Below are 24088 nucleotides of genomic sequence, written 5' to 3' on the forward strand. Positions count from 1 at the left end.
ATAAACCTTCCAGCACACAGGTGAACAGTGACAGTACTGGCATTTCTTGGTTATCCCCAGAAAATACACAGATTCACCAGAATCCTTAAATGCATTGCTACTGGTAGTCCCACTGACTTCTTTAACTACTCGTGTGCTTGAAGTTAACACATTTTTGTAGGATTCGCAAAGCTTAGTACTGCTTGATGCTAAGCTTCAACTGAATTTGATGAGAGAAACTGAACACCAAGAATCAAACTGTTAAAGTAACTGCACAGAATATTTATTCCTAAAAACCCGCACTTGAACTTACGGCCTGTAGTTCATAAGTCTCGGCTCCTTTAAAGCCAAAAGCAGTTACATTCAGAGTTTTAAAATAAATACAGAAGAGTTGTAAGGTCATCCCCACCTTTTGAGCATTTTATGCCACATAAAACCATCTCCAGTAGAGTAGAACAGCCCTCAGTTATCCATTTCAGTGTGTATTAAATTATTCAAACACCATCTCAATTTCAAAGACAAAGTGAGTTCCTAAATACATTTCATATGCAAGTGTTAATACTGGATTATTCTTAAATATCTATTGTGAGATTCTAGCACAGCTACATGTACTTCTACATCAAAGATAAATGCCTGCTGTATTATTAACAAACAGCTCTCCAGTTCCTCACCTGCAGTTCTTGCTATAAGTGACAAAAAAGTAACTCATAACACTACTCCTAAAATTCCTCTCCAAGAGGAAAATATGCATTGCTGTTTGTATTAAGAACACAATACTGCCAAGCTCCACAATGTCCTTATGCTTCTGAATCCTCAAGTATCTACTGTTATGCTGCTGACATTCAGCCTGTTGATCTGTCCAGAAAATTCAAATAATGCCCTACCCTACGGTTATGCACTACCTCCCTCAAACATCAATTACAAGTCTAATAAAACCATTTACAAGGGGTGATGGTTAGAAGCTTGCTAGGACTTTATGTCATTTAGTACTATTAAATTTGAAATCTATTATCATTCTACGTTGTACAAGCTAGACTAAAGTTAAGCTGATTTACCAAGACAGGTTACACTGCATAGCCCTGAAACACATGATCTGGAAACAGGAAGCTTATCTATAAAAAGGCACATAAAAGCACGAGTTCATAATCTACTGGAACACACAGAAGATGACAAAAGAATCATTAGTTCAATATCAAAACTGTATTTCAAGTTTACTGGGGTAAACTAACTGTAGTCTCTCCCAAATAAATCTCAGTCAACTTCTACAGAAATATAAGCTACTAGGTTTATTCTACAATTACTGATAGAGGTATTACAGATGTACAATTGCTAATAAAAATGATACAAGTCCAGCAAAATCATGCTAATACAGGCATCAAAACAGCTGCAAAATATCAGACTAAGTCAGCCATATAGTAAATAAGGGGATGAGTAAAAACATTAACAAGAACACTACATCTATTCCACTATATCCAATTTCTACGCAGTGATAATCTACTATACCTGGGTTTTATAATATGGTACATCTTTAAGAGCACAACCAAACCTGACAGACTACATCAATGTATGATAATCTCAAAAATATTAAGGAAAAACTATACAAAGAATGTGACAGTAACCTTTTAAAACCAAGTCATCAGTTCACATCTAATATTGTCAGAAGAAATTAAAAATGGGACAAAAGTGTCCTCGCTTTATTTGCTTTGACAAACAGATGTTATTAGGCCCTGTACTTGTGTTAGTCTAACTAAGAGTCTATAAAACAAGGCCAAAATTTGAATATAGAAAGGTGATCACCACATAACAGCTAGAAATAACAAGAATGCCTGCTTGCATGCCCGAAGTGTTTGAGTGAAGGCATATCAAAGAAAACAGAAGTGGAAGAACACTGGTTAATTATTGACATTTAAAGCCATCAGTTAGCTGAAGACAGAGTTGCCCAATATCTTTAACAGCTTCATCTCTTGTTATATCAAAAGCATTTAGAGAAGTAGCTTATTTTGCAAAATGAAACCAAATACAAGAGGGCTCTATATTAAGAGTGGTGAGGGGCAGGAAGATGGAACTTGCACTTGCTCTATTCACTTCAGCAAAGTTTAAAATTTACACTTGCCAGCTTGTCACTGTTAATAACCATTTAATTCTTATATAAGGTGTATATATACATACTTTCATTTTTGTCCAAAACCATACTTGGCTAAATTCTGTGAATTTGGTTGCAGTCAGTAGAAGTAACAAATGAGCAGAGATACTGCTTAGAGACAGGTAAACTGGAAGTGTTGGGAAAAGGATTACCCTCTAGAGAAGAAAAATCACACTAAACGCATTAAAAAAACCCACCAAGCAATGTGCTTGGGAGGCAGAAACTTACACATGACCTAGCCTCAGAAAACATAGAAGTTATAAAGCATGGATTAATATACCAGACAACTGCTCTAGTACTCACCCTACTTATTTTAAAGTATGTTCAGTTTGCCAGCCCTCATATGAGCATGACAAAAAAACCCCCAAAAAACAGAAAAAATATACTTAAGGATTCTGAAAAGCTTCAGATAATTACCACCTAGCTCCAAACTCAGCATGAAATTATCAAAATAATGTAATCGCACTTGGAAAGCCATTAAACCTGACTAAATCGCAAGTTTTTCCTTTATCCTTCAGCTAGAATTTCACCTTATACTTTCACCAAGAAAAGGTTATGCTACATGAACAGGTGAATTCAGCCTACTGTTACAGAATCTTTCAGCTGAGAAGCTCCATCATCTGCAGCAGGTTTAAATTATCTCACTCACTCCTTTGGGAGACTGGAGTTCCAGGCACTGTACAGCACCAACTGAGCACCCAATACTGACTCTGAAACAACCACCAAAGCAAATGGATGTCCGTAAGGGACAAGAACTACACATACTTCAAAGTTTTGAGACACAATGTTTATGTTTACTCAATTATTCTGTACCCATTTTCCAGCACTGAAGGTTTCCATAATAATGAAGATACACAAATACATTCTTACACAGGCTGCTCCTTGCTCTTCAACACTTACTGTTTCTCATTTTATCATGATCTCTGGCCTGAACTTCCCCCCAATACTTATGTATATGATCTTTTAATTCATTTGGGAGAAAAGTCTTAAATTGTCCTACTTGCCAAGCTTACCCTTTCAATTTATAAGTACTAAACTGTTTTTTAATTCTAAGTATTTATCTCCAGGCTCTTCAGTTACACATTATACTGACATAAGATTACCACTAAGGGTAAGCTTGCTATGGATCAGCTAGCCAGAAAATAAAAGCATTTTTAGACAAGCTGACCCCACGCCTGCTGAAACTCAGCAAGTTTTTCAACACCCTCAGCTTTTACTGGGGTGGATACAAAACAGGAAAGAACTACAATCCTCAGAGTCTGTAATGGTTGGGAGCCTACTCCTGAAATAACTGTAGGCAGACCATCTGATCTTCAGATCCTCTTCTTGAAACACATTTTTCAGTATTGACAACAAGAAACAGTAGTAATTTCTGACTTTGGATTAAAAATATCAGTGAATGGTTTCTAAGCAAGATGAGACATTTAGTCACAGACACCTTTTAATTGCATTTCATGTAGTATTTTTGGTTAGGCTCTCCGAATTCCTTTTCTGGAGGGAGGGAAGAGAGAAAAGAGGTGGAAATCTTATGTTTTCTAGGTTGACTGTTCTGGAAGGACTTTCTTTCCTTTCTTACATAAAGAACAAGTTTTTCATTAATGCCAAAGATCCAACACCAAATGGTTTCAGTAAAAAGCACTAACACTATAACTAGGTTTTCTACACCTGCTTTCATGCAACTAATTTCACCAATGGTCATAACCTGTGAATGGCAAAACTCCATCTGAAACTGTGTTGAAGACCTACTAGCTACGTTTACGTGCCTTCATGATTTAGTCCCTTATCACTTGATGCTTGGATCTCCAACACACACACACACTTCAAAAATGGTGGTAAAGAGTGTACAGCATAGAAAGCAGTTAAGTCAAATAAGCCTGTTGTCTGATGCCATTCTTGGCTACTCAGTAATCCACTTGTACTGGCAGCTCAAGGAACAAACAAAATACAGACTCAACAATTTTAATAAATATACTGTTGCTTTGTCAGCAGTACAAGCTACTGACAGTCCTAGGGTAAAACTGCCACACTTATTAGCACTTCTGGTTAATCCATTTACTTAATTATAAACAAGAGCTCAGACAGCAAATCATTTTGCTTTGTTTTGATTTTGGGGTTTATTTTTGTTGAGGTTTTTTTTTCCTAATTATTAAGTCTAAGTAACAGCAAACTTCTTACTGTGCCCTTTTCTACTGCAGTGCTAGGATTTCTTCTTTAGCATAACCTAGTTGTGAATTTTCATTAAGTTCATCACCTGCTTAAATTGTTGTGTAGCAGCAAAACACTTCTGAACTACAACATTGTTTCATGGCTGCCTGTAACTGCAAGTAGCTTTAACTCAAGAAAGTCTTCCCACTTGTTATTTCTTACCAGATTTAAAAAAAAAATAGGAAAAAATACATCAAGAAAACCTGATTCTAAGAACACATACTAGAAAGACAGTGTACCTGAAATCACTATAAATACCAGTTGTAAAAAAGTGCTCTCCAAGAAAGCAGTGAAAAAAGCTGCACAAGAGGACCATTTAAAGGCTTTCTAAGGTGAAATTGGATGTTTCATGCATTAGTAACACAACCACTGAAAAAACCAAGGTCCAATGGATTGCTTAGTCAAATATGCTGTAGATATTACATTAAAAGATTTTTTTTTTAATAAAAATACAGATCTCAGCATAAAATCTCACTGCCTCATTTTCACTGCCTCCACTTGTAAGTTGTGCCATATCACTCTTATTTGTAAAGCTCTGAAAATATAACTTCAAGGAGGGAAAATGACTACCATTTCAAATAGTAGACAGGAAAGTCAGTCTTTCTCCACCCCCTATGGCTGCTATACTTAGCAACAGCTATACAATCACTGCTTATCAAGTCAGGCTACATTTCGTAGCACATGAAGGTAGGATAGAAATGACATCTTTTTCTTCTGCATAGTGAGAAACATCAAGAATTAGAATAATGATGCATTCCAGGCTCATTCTAAGATGCAGTAAAAAGACCAAGACTCATTTCTCAGCATCATCTTAGCCACTCAAGTTGCCTTGAATGAGCTTCTTCCTCCGCAAGCAGTTAGGTTATACTAGCAATAAGTGCACAGAGTAGCAAGATGAGAAAAAGTAATGTTCTCTGAAAACAGGGAGGAGGGAGAGGTGTTTAACAGAGATACCTTCTTTTTTCCTTCAGTACTTGCTGTGCTATATTTAGTACACACTCCAGCCGTGCAACAGCCACAGAGTATTTTGTTGGATGAGGAAGGACAAAAGGATATCAGCGGCTGTTTTGCCATGTTTGCTTGACTAAGGTAAACTAAAGCACAAGTTGTGAAATCCACTAGAATCAGAAAGAGATTTGGGGGTTGGGGTTTTTTTGTTGTCATTGTTTGTTTGCAGTTTTTTTGTTGTTTTTTGTTTTTTGGTTTTTTTTTAAGAAAAACTAGCAAATAAATGGAAAGGAAGTTTTCTAAAGTGTAAGTTAATGTCTACATTACTTTTATGGACAGAAAATTATTTTTTTTTCTTGCTATCAAAGCAAGTTAGTGAGCAGAACTAGGTTTTTCAGTCTGCCTTCTCTACTGCAATGATTTATTAATTCAGCTCAAAGTCTACATTATGAAGAATCACATTGTCAAAAGTGCAGAAGATAACCCAGCCACCTCACTAACAGCCCTTTTCCCAGAGCTACTAAAGAAGCAAATCCAAAAGCAACTACTGTACACAGAAATAACATAATTAATAGTTAATAAGTTTGTGCCATGTAGCTACCTTTTGATGTTTATAATCCTGTTTTACCAACAGGAAGTCTTCAACACTGACTTTGATATTTAACAGTGGATTACTGGTCACATCCAAATAAAAACATCTGCAGCTCTGTGGGTAGTACAACATCAAAGAATTAGATATTGGTGTTAAGTTTGGAAATAAACCTAAACAACTCACATCCACATGAAGGAAGTGAAAAGAAACAAGCCCACATAAAAGTGTCATGTGAAGCCAAGATAACAGATGGACCCCAAATATAAACTCCTGGAAGCTTAGGAAAGCTAAGCAAATGCAGAAGGTTACATTTGGGAGGGGATATCTGTAGTGCTTTTAGAAGAGCTAAGCAGAGTAAGCACAGAAGCGAGCTTCCCAGAAGCACTGCTTTCCAGCTACAACAGAACATGAAAAATGAGCTCTCCTCTTGAATGAGGAAACCTGCCTCAAAAGTACCAGGATTTACAGAAAGAGCCTTCGCCTTTCAAACAGAGAAAGAGACTGGCCAGTAGAAAGAAAAAAGCAAAACAAGAACAAAGTCACTTGCTGTCCAAGTATAGCAGTCACAGGAGAGGTCATAAATTAAGCAGACAAATAATTTAGTCTTCTACCTGCACTGTTTGGGGACATGATGTTTTGAGACAGGTTGGATTTTTAGTGTTTTTTTTGTTTTGTTTTGTTTTGGGGTTGGGGATGTGTATGTGTTTGTTTTTGGTTTTTGTTTGGTTTTTTTACACACTGAGGAATATCAGAACAACTTATTTTTGCTATATATACATATGCCAAGGATGTTCAATTGCTACATAAGCAAGTACCTAATCCCTCCCTCTTGTCAAAATAGATACACACATGGCAGGGGATCCACCCCACAAAAGCCAGCTTGCTCGCCCACTCCATCCTATTCCTACAAGAGTATTCTAAATAAAATTATAGGACTTGATTAGCAGTCAAATGTTTACTAGGACTGCATCAAACATACAGAATACCCTCCTCACTAGCATAATAAAGAACAGCCTCAGTAGGAGACCTAGGAAAGATCAAGAAGCAGACTCCAAAACTGGGCACATGCTGACCTGGAAAGTGGACATTTTTCTTCCTTTTTACAGTCACCAAGACAACAAACTAGTACTCACTAAGTCCTCAAGCATAAGACATCTTACCTGGTGCGCAAGGGTGTTCATATGCTTCATATGGACTGAATCCATACCTGGGATGTTAGGTAAAGACAGTACTCAATAATGTGATAAAACACAACTATCTCCAGTTGAAGCCCCAATCTTTATTTAGCTTCCCTTTGCTAGCATGCAAGTGCATAAGAACAAGACACACATGCATTTGGAGTGACCTTGGAGTTACTATCCTTTAGTTTGCACATTTGAGCAAGTCAAAAGCTATTTATTTTAGTAGGGTCAGGTAAACTCTTCAATGCTGCATCTACTTTGATAATCCTGTGCTGGGATCAGAATTTCTATCAAAGGTACATGTGTGATTCTTTTAGTCTTAATTCTCTTGTATTTCAGCTCCTTCTCTTTTGTTGGTTTCAAACCAGCTCCATGAAGCCTCCCTGCCCACCTGCTGTACACTAGTCAGCATCTCAGCCCACACTGACCAGAGGTCATCCTGCTGCCGTGCTTCTCAGTTTGAGAAAAGGATGCCCTTTTTCAGATACACTTAGTCTGGACTAGGAGCCAGGACCTCCAACATTAAACATGTCCTTGCAAAGATACTTAAGCTCAATTCACTCATCTGTGTCTGGAAAATAACAATAGAATTTATCAACTTCAGAAGAAGATTTTTCAATTCAAAGAACAATTATCATACAGGAGATCTCAAACTGCAAAGCTGCAGCTAATGTGTTCAATCATTCTTCATTCACTACATTTTCTCAAGTGTATTGGGGAGAGCAATAGTACCTCTGTGCTTTATGTTAAATACAAAATTAGCCAAGAGAAAAAAGAACAACTTATCTGCTTTGACAGCATCACATGCTTCACAATCCTCAAGGCATTGCAGTTTATTTTGATTATCACCGCATCCCAGGCATTACTACTTATTACAACTTCACTTTCTAGTTCAAAAAAGTCAAGCCTTCTAATTAGAGATTTAAGTTTTTCCATCTCCCAGGAATCTACCTAAAATATGGAGATCAAGCTACCCTACATTGTCATTACTCTTTGGATACAGAAGCAACCTGCTTAAGTTAAAGAAAAAAGAAATCTTTGCTGCTGACAAAGAATTCAAATTCAACTAAAATCACTATCTGATAAGTTGGCAGAAAGCCACAGGCAGCACACTTGAGTCTTTTCTGTTACTTTCCCTTTCTTAAAATAAAGAAAGGATTTTAATTGGTGAAGATAACATACTATATTGGACACCAATATTGAGACAGACTTCTTGAAAGAATCCCATTACTTGGAAAAGGAGCAGATCTATAATAGTTAAGAGATCACTACTAGCAATCATTTCTGCCTGAATGAGAATTTTGTCCAGTTAACTCTCCACCAACAGAAACCTCTATTCAGCTGAGCACAAGGAGTAAAGTGAAAATCCTGTGCTTAGTTGAGGAGGTGACACAGATTTGAGATATTTTGTCGGCATTTCAGCTACCAAGGAGCATGATGACTTACAAATTGGCTATTTGTCTCCAACTGGTCTTTTTAGTTCCCTTTGTAACACAGTTTTAAAAGGAAAGCCACTAACTTGCACATTTTGAACTCAGCATGGCAACCAGACCTATCAAAACAGGACTGAACTGTTTCATAAAGTTTTCTGGATTCTAAATTAAATGATAAATCCAACAATCCAGTAGTATACTTCAAGGGCTTGCTTCAAAATGTATTTAGTATTAAGCCAGTTACAGTTCAAAACTGCTCCTCAGAGGAAACACACACAGAACCTCGCCTTCAGTTGTGATGACTGGCCAGTCCCTGATGGACTAGATTCACCCCCAAAATTACAAAGCATATCACACCAGTTTTACTTCAGATTTATTACTACAATAGCAGGCTGCTAAGCAGTCACTTCCACACAATGGATTTGTTTAGCCAGAATACAAGAGCATACATTAACATAATGCATGAAAATCAACAAAATTACAAACCTGGACAAACTATAATATCAAATAAAGCTCCAGTGACCTTTGTCAGTTAACTTTGTAAAGTTAGTTAAATGTCTTGGTAATATCACGGTTCATTGCATAGATTATCATGAGCAAAGTATATTCTCAATTAAGCAACATTATCTAAACAGGACTCTTCATCTAGCTTAAAGAGGTTTAACAATCTCCTTCACTCACAGCAAGATGACTCATGAAACAGCTTAAGAGGGTCATGCCATGCCACACTTTAAAAAAATCACTTCTGAATTTCTTAAAAATCTGGGAAGCACCTACTTTTTAAAAGATGTTCACATAGCAAAAAGTTGCTTAAAACAGTGACAGTCTCACAGGAGTAAAGATACAAGACTCAGACTATGCACTACTCGATCGGTAGACAAACCAGGTCAGTACCTGATTTACTAGCAGTTTTCCTTACTCTAAAGTAAAATACTCAAACAAGTTTCTAATACTGCACATAGCCCTTAGAGGTAAGTAAGGTCAATGAAATAATATGTTTTTCAGGAGCAACTAGAGGTGAAGATCATGGCTTATGTCCGCAAGTTCTAGTGATATATCACGTTACATAATAAGTAAAGCTCAGTGCTAGAAAGCACTTTCCTGAAGAAAAGTTACGTAACTCTGCAATGTGTTTAAAAAAATCATACTTTCTTGCTTTCAGAGGGAGCAGGCAAGAGGATAGACAACCTTCAGTCTCCTGGTTAGGAGCTACTCTTATCATCACTACTACATTTGGATAGAGGTAAGATTGCTGTAGGCAGTCATAAGGTGGTTGAAAAAATGCAGGTGGGGAAAGTCACTAGCCAGCACATAAAACCCTGTGATATAAAAGCCAGATACCTATTTTTGAGCACCAGTTTCTCAGTGATGAGTTCTGATGCAGGCAAATTTATACCATCTTATAGCTGCCACTATATCGAGAAAGAGAGCAAAGAGGACAGAAAAAAATACATCATTTTTTCTGCTTTTATAAAGATTCTTTGTTTCCTTTAAGGTATGAGGTTCCACTGAAGCACTGAACATACTTACCTGTCATTTAGCATCTTAGTCTACTGCCTAGATCAGATTTCAACACAACAAATCCAACTAATAAAATTATGTGTTCACTCACATTTGGACTGCTATCTGACTTCATAGATACAATCTAAGTCTTAACTCTGAGGACAGCATTTCTGCCCTAGGCATGTGTACAGGTTGAAGAGGAAAATGCAGAGTACTGTGGGACTTCATTGTAGAGTATATGAATTGTTTCATGCTAGGATAAGGTTTCATCTATTACCCAAGTTAATACTAGACAGAAGACTGCTTGAACACTTGTGCACAACAAAAAACCCCTTTAATCATATTGCTATGAAGTGATTTCAGCGTGGAAATCACCTTTTTAGGATTAAAAGGAACCTGTGCTGCTTAACAGAGAATCCAGATTCAAGTCCAACACTTCCTTTTTTAAGCAGCAAAGACCAGGAAACTTACAGGGCATAACATCAGCAATTGGGGAAAGCAGGAGCAGCAATTGATTTCCCTGCCTCCCCATCTCCAGGTATCAGAGTTTACAGTTGCCTGCACATAACCCTCTGATTAAATATTGAGCAAGCACTGAGGCATACTCCATCTACAGTGGATGAGATTTTTACAGGAGCCTAGCACTGGCCCATCAAGTCTCACGTCACTAGTTATTGCTCGTATTTAAGAAGTCTCACATACCTCACGTGAGGTAGTTTTGACTACCCTTTTAGAGTTTTCTTTGAAATGCAAGCCAGGAGTAGCTATTGAATTACCCCTGCAGTCTCAGAAGAGTCTCCAATCACTGCCTTAAAAGTTTTCTTCCCAAGCTGTTTGGGAAAAACTTCACAGATAACAAGCTATTGCACTCAGATTATCATTCTGTGGTACTAACTCTCCTCCCTTCCACCGTTGGTACTTACATCTCCAAATACACGATTAGCACAGCCACTTACCCCACAAATACAAGTGCACAAGGCAGCGTGAGTGTTCTATGTCAGTGCTAACATTGTACTAGCACTAGTGTTACAACCGCAGTCAAACTAGAAAGTTAGTTTTCTGCAAGACAAAGTCATTCTCTCAACACATGACAACCTCAAACACTCCAAAAGTGGTGGACTCAATTAAAAGCTTAAAATAGAATCAAGCCCAAAAGCTGAATGTAGGTTTTACCTTATTGAAATCTAGCAAGATCATTTGCATTAGATCACAGCCCTACCCCCTGCATATAAATACCTCACTCTTCAGGTCTCTAAATCGGGGAGATCAACACAAGAAAAGACTATGCTATATGAAGAACCAAATCCTCCCAACTACTTACTTCATGAAGGTAAATAGCAACAGGGTTGGACATAACCATTTTACTTTTCTGTAACTGGAGCCTGCTAACTTCCACAGCACTATACAGTTATTTATGTGCATGAATTAAGACACAAGATGACACAGGCCATTTCTGCCTTTTTAAACAAGACAAACTTCAAAAATGTTTGGTTTTAGCAGTAAATTTTACTAACAAACTTACACTTACAGTTTAAGAATCCACAGTCCTGCCTAGATCAAGCAGAAAGCTAAGTAGAAACAATAACAGATTAAAGCAGATATTCTTTGAAATGCACACACTTTCCCCAACTTGAAAGCAAGATTAATCAAATGCTTCTGCTATGGGTCTACATATAAAGATGGAATACAAGAAAAAAAAGTCAAAATACAGCTATTCTCCACAACAAGGAACCATTAATCATAACTCCTAGTAGCAAGTAAAAACCCAAAGGGATATGGTTCAGGACATGGTTTAGTGGGCACAGTGGCATTGGGTTGATGGTTGGACTCGATCTTAAAGGTCTTTTCCAACCTAAATGATTCTATGATGATATGATGATATGATTCTATGACTGAATTCTTGATTTACTGTCACCATGAGCACTTTTAACATAAATAGCCCTATCTACTCATGAACAAAGGACATCACTGCATAATCTAAAGAAAGACAGTCTAAAATGTAGTGCATACATGCAGCACACCACACACATGCACCTTGGGGTCCATGGTGCCACTGGATCCTGACACCCAAGACAAAAATTTAAACTGACAATATATCAAGTTGTTTTGGATTTGAATAACAATACTTAAATTTCATTTCTGGAGGAATACATGTCTGCCTCACTAAGGAAACTATTAAGGGTACAAAAGACTATCAAGCAGAATGTAGTCTGAACCAGCTTCTACTTTAAAACCATTGGTGAAAGGAAGATGAAGTGAATGTAGCAAGGTAAGCAGCAAGAATGAAGAAGAATGATAGCTCGGCTCTCTGCAATCCCTCCACTGCAGCCATCGTGACCAGAATTGCTAAGTCGTCCCTCTGAATTTAGCACAATTACAACATCCCAGCTGCATTGCAGGGTGGGAGATTAATGCCTGTTTGCAACCTTCCCCAGCCACACGATGCATGGCAGCTGTACATGACCTGGAGCAGTCACAAGCACCAAAGACTTTGACCTTCTGCTTCAATTATATGCATAGAGCACAAGTGGCACCTACACAGTTTAGCTGTTAACACAATATCAGAGTGCGTCCACAGAATAGACATAATAGTTACCTCTGCAACTGGCTTGAGTGCACGTGGAATTCCTAGAAGCACTTAAGGCTCAATGCTGTATGTGTCTATCCTACCAAGAAACCATGTTAAAAGAATACTGCTACATCTTACAATGCATTAGAAGGGATTCCACTTGCTTTCGGTTTATCAAAAATTCTTCATTCCTGTGAAATACAACTTCCTATATTCAGAAAAGCCATACTAAGATCAAAATTGCAGAATGACGTGACATGCTTGAACCTAAACTGGAAGACAATCTGTACATCCTTGACATTTTGCTTTATTTCCAGAATCATTAATAGTGCGCAGAAGACAACCAAACAGAAGATTTTATATTCCCCAAGCATGAGCAGAGAACCATTAGATCCATAGAAAGACAATGAAAACCAAAACACTGCTGCAGTGAATCTCTGAAACAGAGGCAAATTAGACTAGCAAGTGAAGAGAGGTCATGTTCACCTCATACTATTAAAAATATCCCATTTCTTATCTGTAACCAGCCCCAACTAGATGTTGAGGTCTACTGATCCAAGTGTGCAGTCCACTGCTAAAAACTGTCATGCTCCAGTATTCTTCCTAAGCAGCAGGTCACATCTGGCAGTGAGCAAGGATTCCCCTTCAGCTTCTCCCTGTGACTGCTGGGGACCACTGTGACAGAAGAATTGCAGACATTCAGGCTGATACTCTGCATTTACACTTTCATAAAGAAGTTACCATTCCAGTATGCCTTGTCTTATTCTTTCAGTAATAATCAATCCCTGCTCTGCTAATTTAAATGCAGTCAGAACTTCAAAGAAGTTCTTCTGCGGTTACAATAGCATCTCCTAGGCATGACAAATAATCATCTCTGAGTAACCCCAACCTGGAGACCCTCCATTTTCACTGTAGCAGAAGCCAAGCTTCAAAACAACTCAGCATTGTTATACAGGGATCCTTATAGTGTCCACTTCAGGCTGATGAAATTTGCTTGCTGTGAGTTTTAAAGACTATTTCAACAGTAAGTTGACTGAGGCAATAATCTTAAGGACTAACAAGTCTTCTGTACAATGTAGGAGACCCAAGCTGGATTCCTCCTCCTGCTTTCTCAAATTTTAGAGAGAGCACACAAGAGCCCCTGAAGCCTTTGAGGAAAGGTGGCATGTTGGCCCCCTCAGGTAATCAGTTCATTAAGCAAAAGCAGTAGACACTGTTCAGTTCTTTAATTCAACTTTGAACCAGTCAAAACTAAGTGTCATGTGTAATTAAGTTCATGAAACAGCTTTCACACATCCTGAACCCTACAATGATCCCCATGGCACTCCATGATGGAAAAGTACAGGAGAAGACTAAAATCCTCCCAGGAGCTGGAATTTGATCATAAGGCAGCAGAGGTCTGAATGCAGAAAAATGGAAGATCTATTTTACAGAACTCAAACTGCTTGAAAATGAGAGGTGGGAGAAATTAACAGAGGGTGGCACAAACAGTAGTTTTAGCATGGTTCTCAATAAACAGAAAGCATATTAAAACCAGCTCAGTTATTTCGCCAGTAATTCAAACTTCTTCAAATATACAGCTTGGTGCATACTGGTTCAACACTGGCAGCCAGGAAATTTGGTAGGGATTTTTTTTACTACAGCAGCATTACTTTAGGAGAACTGGTTGATGATTGTTAGAAGTGCTACACAACTCCATCCACCCAGCAAAAATAGCACAGCAAATTCCAAACAGAGGCTGCCAACATCAAAATATGGTATTTTAGAGACTCCAAATATGATCCCGAAATGATTAAGTGCTAGTGCAAATGCACATCAGTACGAAGTTCAAGAAGTGGGTCATTATCTCACCTTGATCAATAGTCATTTCAATACACATAGACCTTATGCTGCTCAAGTTTACACCCAAATTTGACATACACCCAATAAAAAAATGCAGAGAGGCACAGTTGTAGAAACTAAGCTGCAGGACTAATAAGCCATCTTCACAGTAAAGTGTTGTTCAAGTGGAGAGAAAACTGGTAGAGGTGGCTAGGAAAAACAAAAAAACCACATTAAACAGTCAAGTTCTCCTCTCCCGTGAAAACACATTTGTGAAACTATGTCCACAAGACAGTGGTGGTTCACATTCAGTAGCAAAGGGGCTTCATTAGCCTGAAGTTCTTCATAAGTGTTCCAGGCCAAGACCCTCCACAACTCAGAGCCCGTCCCTTCTAGCATGATTATCAAGTACCATTTGACAGTCCAGCTTGTCAGCTAAAACGCTCTTAGGGCAGAAATCAGTTTGCAGAGATGGGCACAACCAGGTCCCACAGCCTGGGAAAAGTGCTTACCATTTGAAAGCTTGGCTTGTTAACAAAACTGTAGTCTGTTCGCCCTATAGCTACATTTTCCAATGCCCAAAAAGAGTAATTAAAAGGTCTCAAGTGGTCCACACCACCTGCAGCTATTTTCAGCTAGCAGAAATCCAGCAAAGATGAAGAAACCCTGACAAATGTCAACTCCCACCTGCATCTTGAATTTTGAAAAAGGACAGGATTGTTTCCCCACCTTCCTTCCTCTGCTTTATTTGTCCAGTTATTCAGAATAAAGCGCTATTTACACTTAGTAAATCTGAATTACTGTGGTGCAGTAAAAGATGTAATGCATGTATGTCTTTGTCTCTACTCATGTTTGTCAGGGAAGTCTGACTAGAAATGTTATTAACATGCAAATAGTGTATAGTATGTTTCAATCAATTGCTATGGAGAGCTACTCAGTAGCAGTGTTTTTCTTATCTAGCACAGCAGTAAGACTCACTCAGTCTACACAGATGCCTTACAGCAGAGAAATTTCTTTTCTGTGTATATTTTTAAATGGTACTATTTGAAAAGAAAGTTTACCTCTGCACTTTAAGACACTAGAAGAAAAAACTCATAAGAAATCTTCAGCCATATTCTTAGTAGCCTTTCTAATGCTTTGGAGAGACACAGAGGTAGTACAGACGCTGCCATTCAAAAGCAGATTCTACACTATATCTACATATACGAATATATACACACACTCAGTACAGAACTGGTAAGCAGTTTAAAAACAAGACAGCAGAGGGAGCAAAAGTCACTGAGACTGAACTGAGGCTATTTTGGGATCGGGAGGGGTGAGACTCCATCCGAAATGATATAGCTTGATACACAAAAAGATACATTTACATACCTAGCTGTTTGAAGAATGGAAGACTCAGGTTTTCAGATTCTGTTGTGAAAGCTGTTCTGTTTTACAGCGTTCACCCTGTTGAAACGTTTTGGCCACCTTGCAGCAACATTTTTAGTGTTTCCTTACAGTAACCATACAAATAACACCACTAAAACCAAACAAGTTGGTATAATAGCCATGAAGGAACCCAGGATTTAAAAAAGCTTATTTGTCTCAAGTGTACTATTTAATGCAATCATTTCCACCTAAATCTCAGCAACCTATTAGGAGATGATTGTTAACTTTAACATTGACTTGCCCATCTGTAAAATAACAATTATCAGTGCTTAGTCTTGCCAAGGGCAAACAACAGGTCACCAGATGGGACTAAAGAAACACCTCTGCTCCTACTTCTGTCCGTAATCACAATACCATGGTAATGACCATTAAAGGGTAACAATTCTTACCCAGATTTCTAGCTAGCACAAACCAGCATTTCTTCCACTGTAACAAAGCTGAGAATTCTAGTATTTCAAAGGAATTCAAATTTCAGATTCTGAATTTCAAATTCCATGAAGAATCTGCAGAGGAGCCCCCTAGGAGAGGGGGTGGGAAAATGCAGCCCACATCAGGGAGAGCTACCAAAGACCTAAAATCCAGCAGAACTTGCAATCATACACTATCTCTTCAAATCACGCTGCTCTACTGTACCAAGCCTGCTCAGATTGTCCAAATTTCTAATTTCAACAATTCTGCTGAGAAAAATAGTACAGTTAGGCAGAATGATTATGACAACCTCATTCAACAGGCTCACTGAGCTAAGATGAAAGACGGGATGCACTGGCAAAAGTAGCCTAAAAGTATCTGCAGGCTGCAAAACTCAAAAAAGGTGGAATTAACATAACAGAGAGAGTAAGAGTAGGAACGATAGGATCAAATTAGAATAATGCCAAGTGTGGGCTGCATATCAGGAAGTACTTCTGGCCTGCAAAATCCACTTGCCTAAGAAGCTTCCCACACCCCCCCTCCCTGAATAGCATGAGATGACCTCCTTGCCACCTGCATGCAGAAGGCAGGACCCCTCAGACAGGAGAAGGCTCTAACAGACACTTCACTCATCTGGGTATAGGCTGCCTACTTTATAGGCAACTCTTCCCATATTAGGGACTGTAATCCCAAGGGAGCCATGAACTCAGGGGAAATTCAGTGTATTGCAACACTTTGCAGGTCTGCACAGCTATACCATATAGGGGCCCACAAAATTAAGTAGCGTCAAAATTGGAAGTGCAGAGGAAGCAACTGTGGCTGTTCCTAACCAGCCTCATTCCCTTAAGAAAGTCCTGGAGGAACCCATGTACTTCTGCAACTGCTCTATGCAGAAACTCAGCATCTAAAGGCCATGGTCTGGCACACCACACTGAATCCAGCACAGCAGTTCCAGTTTAGCGTCACTGACCGGCACATAAGTAAAAGCCACCTAGTTTTACTGGGTGTAAAAAATGAAATTAAGCTTTTTGAAATGCTACTTGCAAGAAGCATTTAATAATTTACTATTTTAATAATTTACTCTCCCCATCAGTATGCTGTAAGAAAACACCTTGAAATACCTTGTTCTTTTTTCCTCATAGCTTCTGTGATCTGCCATTGAATAAGCTCTTCCTACCAATACTTCTTTGAACATGATGTATTTTGCTCCAGGTTTTCAAAAAAGCTGCAACTTATTTTTTGCCAGAAGACACCTTCCCTAAGGACTGACGGGGATTTGCCTTCCTATGCAAATAACCAGGCCAACAAGACTGGAAGTCAGATCCAGACATGCATATGTCTATACTTCACATTCTCCCAAAAGTTTGTTACTTTAAATGGATAAGGATGAAGTTTAGCATCCCTCACTCAACAAGAAGCTAAGCTCCTCAAAAGCACTGTGCTTGGCACATTTGTGAAGAACAGGTCAGCTGCTCCCCCTAACCCCATGTTTCTATGTAGTTGTTCAGTGCCATCCCTCTAACACAGTTTAAAAATGTAAAAATGTACGTTGTTGACAAGTCGTAATTACTACATCGGAGATTACACTATTAGGATTGACCCAAGAGCCATTGCCTATGATAATAGTACACTGTTCCAAACTCACCAACATTTCAGGAGGAGTTAAGGACACAGTTGCTCAAGTCTGAGTCCCTCTGTTTCACACAGGCCACCACACTGAACTCACAGCTACGTCTTCTGGTAATAACTGGCAGACCAAGGCTCAGGTCTTCCTTTACATGCCTCGCATGAGAAAATGAGAGTAATCAGTATGCTGCTGGTGACCTACATGCATATATGCATACAGCCCATCACATACAGGCTTGTTTTGGAGTGAGATTTTTTTAGAGGAGAGCAAAGGGGATCTGCAGACATAAATGGGACTCACAGTAATTACAGCAGCTCTCATCTGCTCACCAAGGACCTAGGATCCATGAACACTGAAACTTGTTTTATTAGTTACACAGTACACATCAGCTTTCAAATTAATCTGTCTTTACGTGTTATCATTTAGCTTAACATTTAGCAGATATTAAGTACAAGAATTTGCCGATATTTCAACAGAGATCCAAAATAATTTAGTTTAGTTAGCAAGTTCATGTCTTATTACACATCTTCACACTATTGATTTCCTACAGTCTGCCAGAACAACAAATGCCTAAGAGATGCTCACTCATCTGCTGATGTACAAATCACACTAATGATGTCGAAATGAGTGCTGCAAAAGCACTCCCTTCAGTGTCAAGTCCTTACTCTCCTAGCTCAGTAGTCATACCATTCCAGTTATGTATTGAAAATAAAATTAACAGAATTGTTTTAAGTTATTTGAAAATGCAAATTTACATTCTGCCCAACCTCAGAATTACACCATCCCTATCCGCTATAGGACTGACAGAATATGCAGCATACTGTGGTAGTAAAGTGTTCATTTTGGACACAAACTGCACTTTCCACGTAAATATATCCTTCACGAGCAAAATAAGCTAAATAGGTAGAGGTGCATCTTGTAGTAGTGACTGCACTTCTATGGCAGACTTCTTCTGGCAAGACTATCAGTCACAAATCACGCTTTCCTACACAGCTGATTGAGAAAGAGGACCTAACAAAAGCACTTCATCTACATCCTTGTTGACAGGAAGGCAGAGAAAGCAAAATCTTGCCCAAACACGAGCATACTTAACAGATGCTGGATACCTCTACTTCACTAAAGCAAACAAAAATAAGCTGCTGTTCAAGCACAGCACAGGCAATGAAATCGGATTTACGTCATATGAGCAGTCTGTCTCAGTAAAGGCCATCTCTGGAGGGAAAAAAAAAAGTCAGGCTGGTCTCTATACTAATGCAATCTTTGGCTTCCTGCTGAGACTGTGTGCAAGGGGAGCGTTCAGTGCCGATAGCGACACACAAAGCCACAAGCTCATTTTATGTAGGCCATAAAGCAGCCTTCACATGTGACTATCACCAGAGCAACAACTTCCACTTACTAGATTGCACTAAGTACACCTCAGCTGAGACCGAGAGTATCTTCTAAATGCAGTGAGGATTTCTTAGAGCTCTGAATTGTGACTATTTTCCCCGAGAGAACAAAGCCAGTCCTAGATTCATTTAAAAATAAATCAGTCGGGCCAGGTGCAGAATTTAGACTAGTTGCAAATAACAACCCTCTAAGATTGTTTATCTTAGCAGACAATTATTCTCTACCTCCTGCTCAAACTCTCACCAGGCACCTCCTCGGTGGAAAAGCAGCACAGTTTTTAACTTGATTAGGTTAAGTACAAATATCACTCCCTAAGCTGGTAACATGCCAGTGCTGAATTTTCAGAGCTGGAAAAATAGTACTTGTGCAGATTTGAGAAGATCCAGTACATTTGGTTTTACATATTTACACTAAAAAGGGTATTACCAAAATTGATGTATTGAACATGTCTTCCTTACACTGAGGATCTGAGTTTTAGAAGTTCTTTCTGTTTTCTCAAGTGTTAAATGAAATGGATTAACTGAAAATTAGTCTTATGCAACTTAATGAGTTAAAATACCTATTGTTATCTTTAACATGCTGATTCATTACATCTAACAGAGCCTTGTAATCAGCTAATTATCCTCTATTCCATTTGTGGATTTTAAGGTTGATTTGCACTCAGCAAATTACTACAAAATTAAGTGAAAGAGCACCCAAACCTTTTCTTCATATAACCTCCTTGCAGGATAACGAGCACACCTGCACCTACTAATCCATCCCTCTGCTCTTCCCTCCCTCAGATAGCAACCTACCCAAGAGAAACTTTCTTTCTACTCTGGCCCTTTTTTTTTTTTTTGGAAGGACACAAACCAGAATATTTTTACCTTACTGGACTGGTGTTTTTTTCTTCCAGAAGTCTATTACAGGGCTCATTAACAGTTCCCTACCCCGCAAGAGATCAAGCTAAAGAATTTCTACAAATATGCCAGCTTTTCCATATTATTTAAGCAGTCTTCAGCTGTATAGTCTTCCCATTGTAAGAACTGAAAAGTTTCAGGATTTGTTTGGGTTGTTTGGTTTTTTTAAAATATATTTTATTAAGTATAAGAACTAATCATAAGCATACCATCTTGTATAACATTTCCATGCCTCCCTTTGTATCACACAAGTTAACCACCACCCGGTAATACGAAACAGCTGTCTCGACACTACAGTGTCAGTGATCCACATCCACTTTACACAGGTTGAACTGCTGCAGAGACAGGAGTCTAAGTGGTTTAGAAAACAAACAACCAAACTATTCAACTCGCAAGGTACAAGCACTATAGATTACTTCCTAAAGTACTGATTTCTTGATGTATTTGACTGAGAGAAGCCCAGTTTTCTTCAAAAAGGATTCCAGTCATTTTAGCTTTGAAGTACTGAAGGGTAAGGAAGAACAGCGACCACCACTGGTACTTGGGCACAAAGCAGTTCTGCTGCCTCTGGGAGGAGGTAGACAGGGAGGTCTGTGCACTGGGGCAGGAGGGAACAAGCTGGACCTGCCATCCCTCGCATCACCTCTCTCCTAACACCAGAGATCCCCAAAGCGAGTGTCGCTGACATTGGATACTGAACTTCAGCAAACAAGGGATCCTTATTCCCCACCCAAACACACGCAAGGTGCACGGGATACGTAATTCTGGGGAAACTGAGACTGAGCTTCTGAATGGGAAGCTACAGACACCCAGAACCTGCAGGTTCAGTTTTCCAAAAGCCAAGATAACTGCAGGGCTGGGAGAAGACTTTAAAACAAGGGTATTTTCTATTTTCCAAGCGGGAGACTTCCTTCATCTTTTGTATCCAGCCAGAAAGTAAACTGATCCTGTGGCTGGCTTGTTGCCCCTTGCTCCCAGACAGCCGTAGCCCCCACCTCACGCAGCTGGGGAGTCCACCGGTGAGATCCGCCTGCCCAGCGAGGCAGGGTCTCCCAGGGAGAAGAAGGGGCTCGCTCCCTACGAAGGAAGGGGGGTGACACAGAGGGACAGGGGACAATTCAGGGAGGCAGTACTCCTCAGATGAAGGTGGCCCTGAAAATCTGACTCGCCACAGACATGCACATGGGCAAAGGGCCCAGTCCAGGGCCAGACTCCCAGCGAGGGCCCTTCCCCACTAAGCCCTGCAGGCTATGCCTCAAAGCAATACAACTCTGCCATAAATATCCCAGATTAATTCCGATCCCAGCATCAAATCCACTTAAGAGACTTAAAAGCCTCCGAGTCCCCGGAGCTGCCTGCCCAAAGAGGGCCCTGCAAACGAGTCTTGGGCTGGAGAGGAGAAACGTTATCAAACAAGGCAAGCCATTTGTACAATTTTTAGTAATGTCGTTTGCAAGAGACAAATGGGACAAGATAGCTGAGTTGACGTCTTGTACTAGAAGCACAGCCACAAAAAATCCTCGGGTACTGGACGTGGATGCATGGGGTAGGATTTGTGTAACTAACTATTCCATACTTTCTGGAAATAGCTCGCTCTTCTTACGGGATTGATTGTTAAATGACAGCATATGCTCTCCAGTCTGTTTAAGGAGCTATTTGCTTAGTTTTCACAGAGACATCTCTGTTCATAAAAAAAGCCTAAAACAACTACCCCAGCATCACAAAAAAAAAAAAAAACAAACCCTAAGTGGGTTAAAAAACTCTCTGACAGCAAGAAGGGAGCCGGGGAGGGAGAGCTGCTTCCCTTTCCGCTCTGCCACACGGGTCCGGTGTGAGGCGTTTGGAAACAGGAGCAGGCAAAGGGGGCACGGAGCGACCAACGACCCTCCCCCGCCTCCTTCAACCTCCACAACAGCACGCCAAGAAAACACCATTTCCGAGCGCCAGGATTTGGGGACTCCGTAAGCAGCAGCACCTCCTACCCCACCACGGCCGTCCCGCTGAGGGCACACGCGGAGGCAGCGAGAGGTCCGAGGACCTGAGCCAGTTCTCCGGCTCCGCTCGGCGGCATCCCTCCCTCCGCCCCGCTCCGCTCCGCCCGCTGCCATCGGGGCCTCGGGAAGGGAGATGCGGCCGGGACCGCGGGCGGCAGCCGGGCCGGAGGGAGCCCCTGCCCCGGACTCCGGCCGAAGACCCTAACCCGGGGTGGGGGTCTCCCACGGAGGGTGCAGCCCCTGCCCCGTCCCGGCAGCAGCCGCAGCCCTCGCCTGGGGCTGGCGAGGAGCTTTCGCTCCCCGCTTGCCCGGAGCGGCGAGAGGTCCCTTAGGCGACCGGCGCCGGGTGTTTGTTTCGGAATACGAGGAATTCGAGCGCACCGGACTACAAACAGCCCGGTGCGTCGCATCGGAGCGGCGACGCGGGCTCTCCGCACGGCGCACGCCTTTCCCGCTCCACTCGAGTAAAACTAAGTCTTACGTACTTTCCCCCAAGTAGAAACACGTCGGGCAAGCGCCACGGCTTTCGCTGTGGCTATTCCCGAATTCCTGTTCCTCCAGGACGGACGACAGAGGCCGGCTGCCAGGCGCAAAGGCCGGCAGCGAACGCGGCTCCAGAAGCGGGGCGAGCTCGCCCCGGCAGGAGCCGGCCCGCCCGGTGGCGAGCTGCCAATGTTTACTGACCCCTCTCCGGGTCACCCTCCTCGGCGGCCAGACCGCGGGCTCCCCGCGGCTCTCCCGGCGGGGACCGCACGCCGCCCCTGCGGGAACCGCGGGGCCTTGACCCCGCGCCCCCCCCCGGGGTCCCCGCGTACTCTAAACTGGCAGGCAAGAGGCCACGGGGAGAAGGGCAGAGCTCGCCCCGCTCCTCCCGGCGCCCTGTGATGGTTGCTCTGCCGGGAGGGCGGCGTGCCCGGGGCATCCCCCCCCCCCCCCAATTCCCAAGCGCAGAAGGCGGCCGGGGCCCCGGTGGCCGCAGAGAAAGCCGCGGGCGAGGCGGGCAGAGAAGCCTGCCCGGGGGAGACCCAGCCCTGCTGCCGCGGCTCGGCCCCCCCCCCCGCCCCGGTCCCGGTCCCGGTCCCCGTCCCCGGGGGACCCCGGCTAGAGGACCGGTGAGGCACCGGCATCCACCGGGGTGTAGAGGCCGAGGCCGCCCCCTCCGCCCTCCAGCGCTGCTCGGCGAGGGCCCCCTCCTTCGCGGCGGGGTGCCCAGCCGAGCCGAGCGGAGCGGAGCTCGCCCCCCCCGGGCACGCACGGCGGAGAGTTCCGCTGCTTCCCAGGGCTCGTACGCGGGGCGGCTTTAGGAAACCGAAGGCAGGAGGCGTAAAGGGAAGGAAAGCCCCGCTAGAGAAAGACCCTCCTCGAAAAAGGGCGAAGGGACCCGGGCAGCGCTTACTTTTCGTGCTTTGCGTTTTCCTGGATGGCGCTCAGCACCCCCGGGTACGCGGGGGGGACGCCCTGCTGGAGCCTGCATGTGGCCAGGTGCCGGTGATGCTCGTCCTGGAGACAGGCGTTTTCGTGGTACAACTTGGCCACTTGCTGCTCCAGCTCGTCTATCCTCCGCTTCTGCTTCTCCAGCAGCTCCTGCTGCGTCTCGATAATCTTGTTCAGCTCCTTCAGGTACTCCGCCGCCTTGCTGGGGTTCTCCGCTGGGCTCTCCATGGCCTCCCCGCACCTTTCACCCTCCGAGAAGCAGGTGGGGGGCGCAGGTGCCGGCCAGCCTGCTCCGCTGGGAACTTAAGCGAGAGGGAAGAAATAAATAACCCGCCGGAAACCGGCCCCCCTGCCAGCTCCGCTCTTCCCCTCCTAGAGCCGCGGCTGCCCAGCCGAGCGGGGGAGCGGCGCGCCGCGGCTCCTAGTCCGAGCCGCCATTGCTGGCGCTCGGCTTCCCGCTGCCGAGCGAGGGCAGAGCCGGCGGGGACTGCGGGCGCCGAGCCGCCGGCCGGAGGAGCCGGTGCTGCTCGGAGCT

The 24088-nt window shown here is 42.1% G+C and overlaps 1 protein-coding gene across 6 annotated transcripts in view; it reads right to left on the reverse strand.

Moving 5' to 3' along the window:
* Positions 1 to 23827, reverse strand: part of IQSEC1 (IQ motif and Sec7 domain ArfGEF 1) — a 356171-nt gene extending 332344 nt beyond the window's left edge. Inside the window, exon 1 of one of the 6 annotated variants that reach the window (XM_075053238.1) lies at positions 23516 to 23802. In XM_075053238.1, coding sequence (XP_074909339.1) covers positions 23516 to 23781 — 266 coding nt within the window. In that variant the 5' untranslated portion in view covers positions 23782 to 23802. Of the gene's footprint in view, positions 1 to 23515 lie in introns of all 6 variants that reach the window. The other 5 variants (XM_075053240.1, XM_075053239.1, XM_075053241.1 and 2 more) reach the window with 5 other exon arrangements.
* Positions 23828 to 24088: the final 261 nt, after the last annotated feature.

The sequence above is a fragment of the Buteo buteo genome, chromosome 21, assembly GCF_964188355.1.
Source record: "Buteo buteo chromosome 21, bButBut1.hap1.1, whole genome shotgun sequence".
Taxonomy (NCBI): Eukaryota; Metazoa; Chordata; class Aves; order Accipitriformes; family Accipitridae; genus Buteo; species Buteo buteo.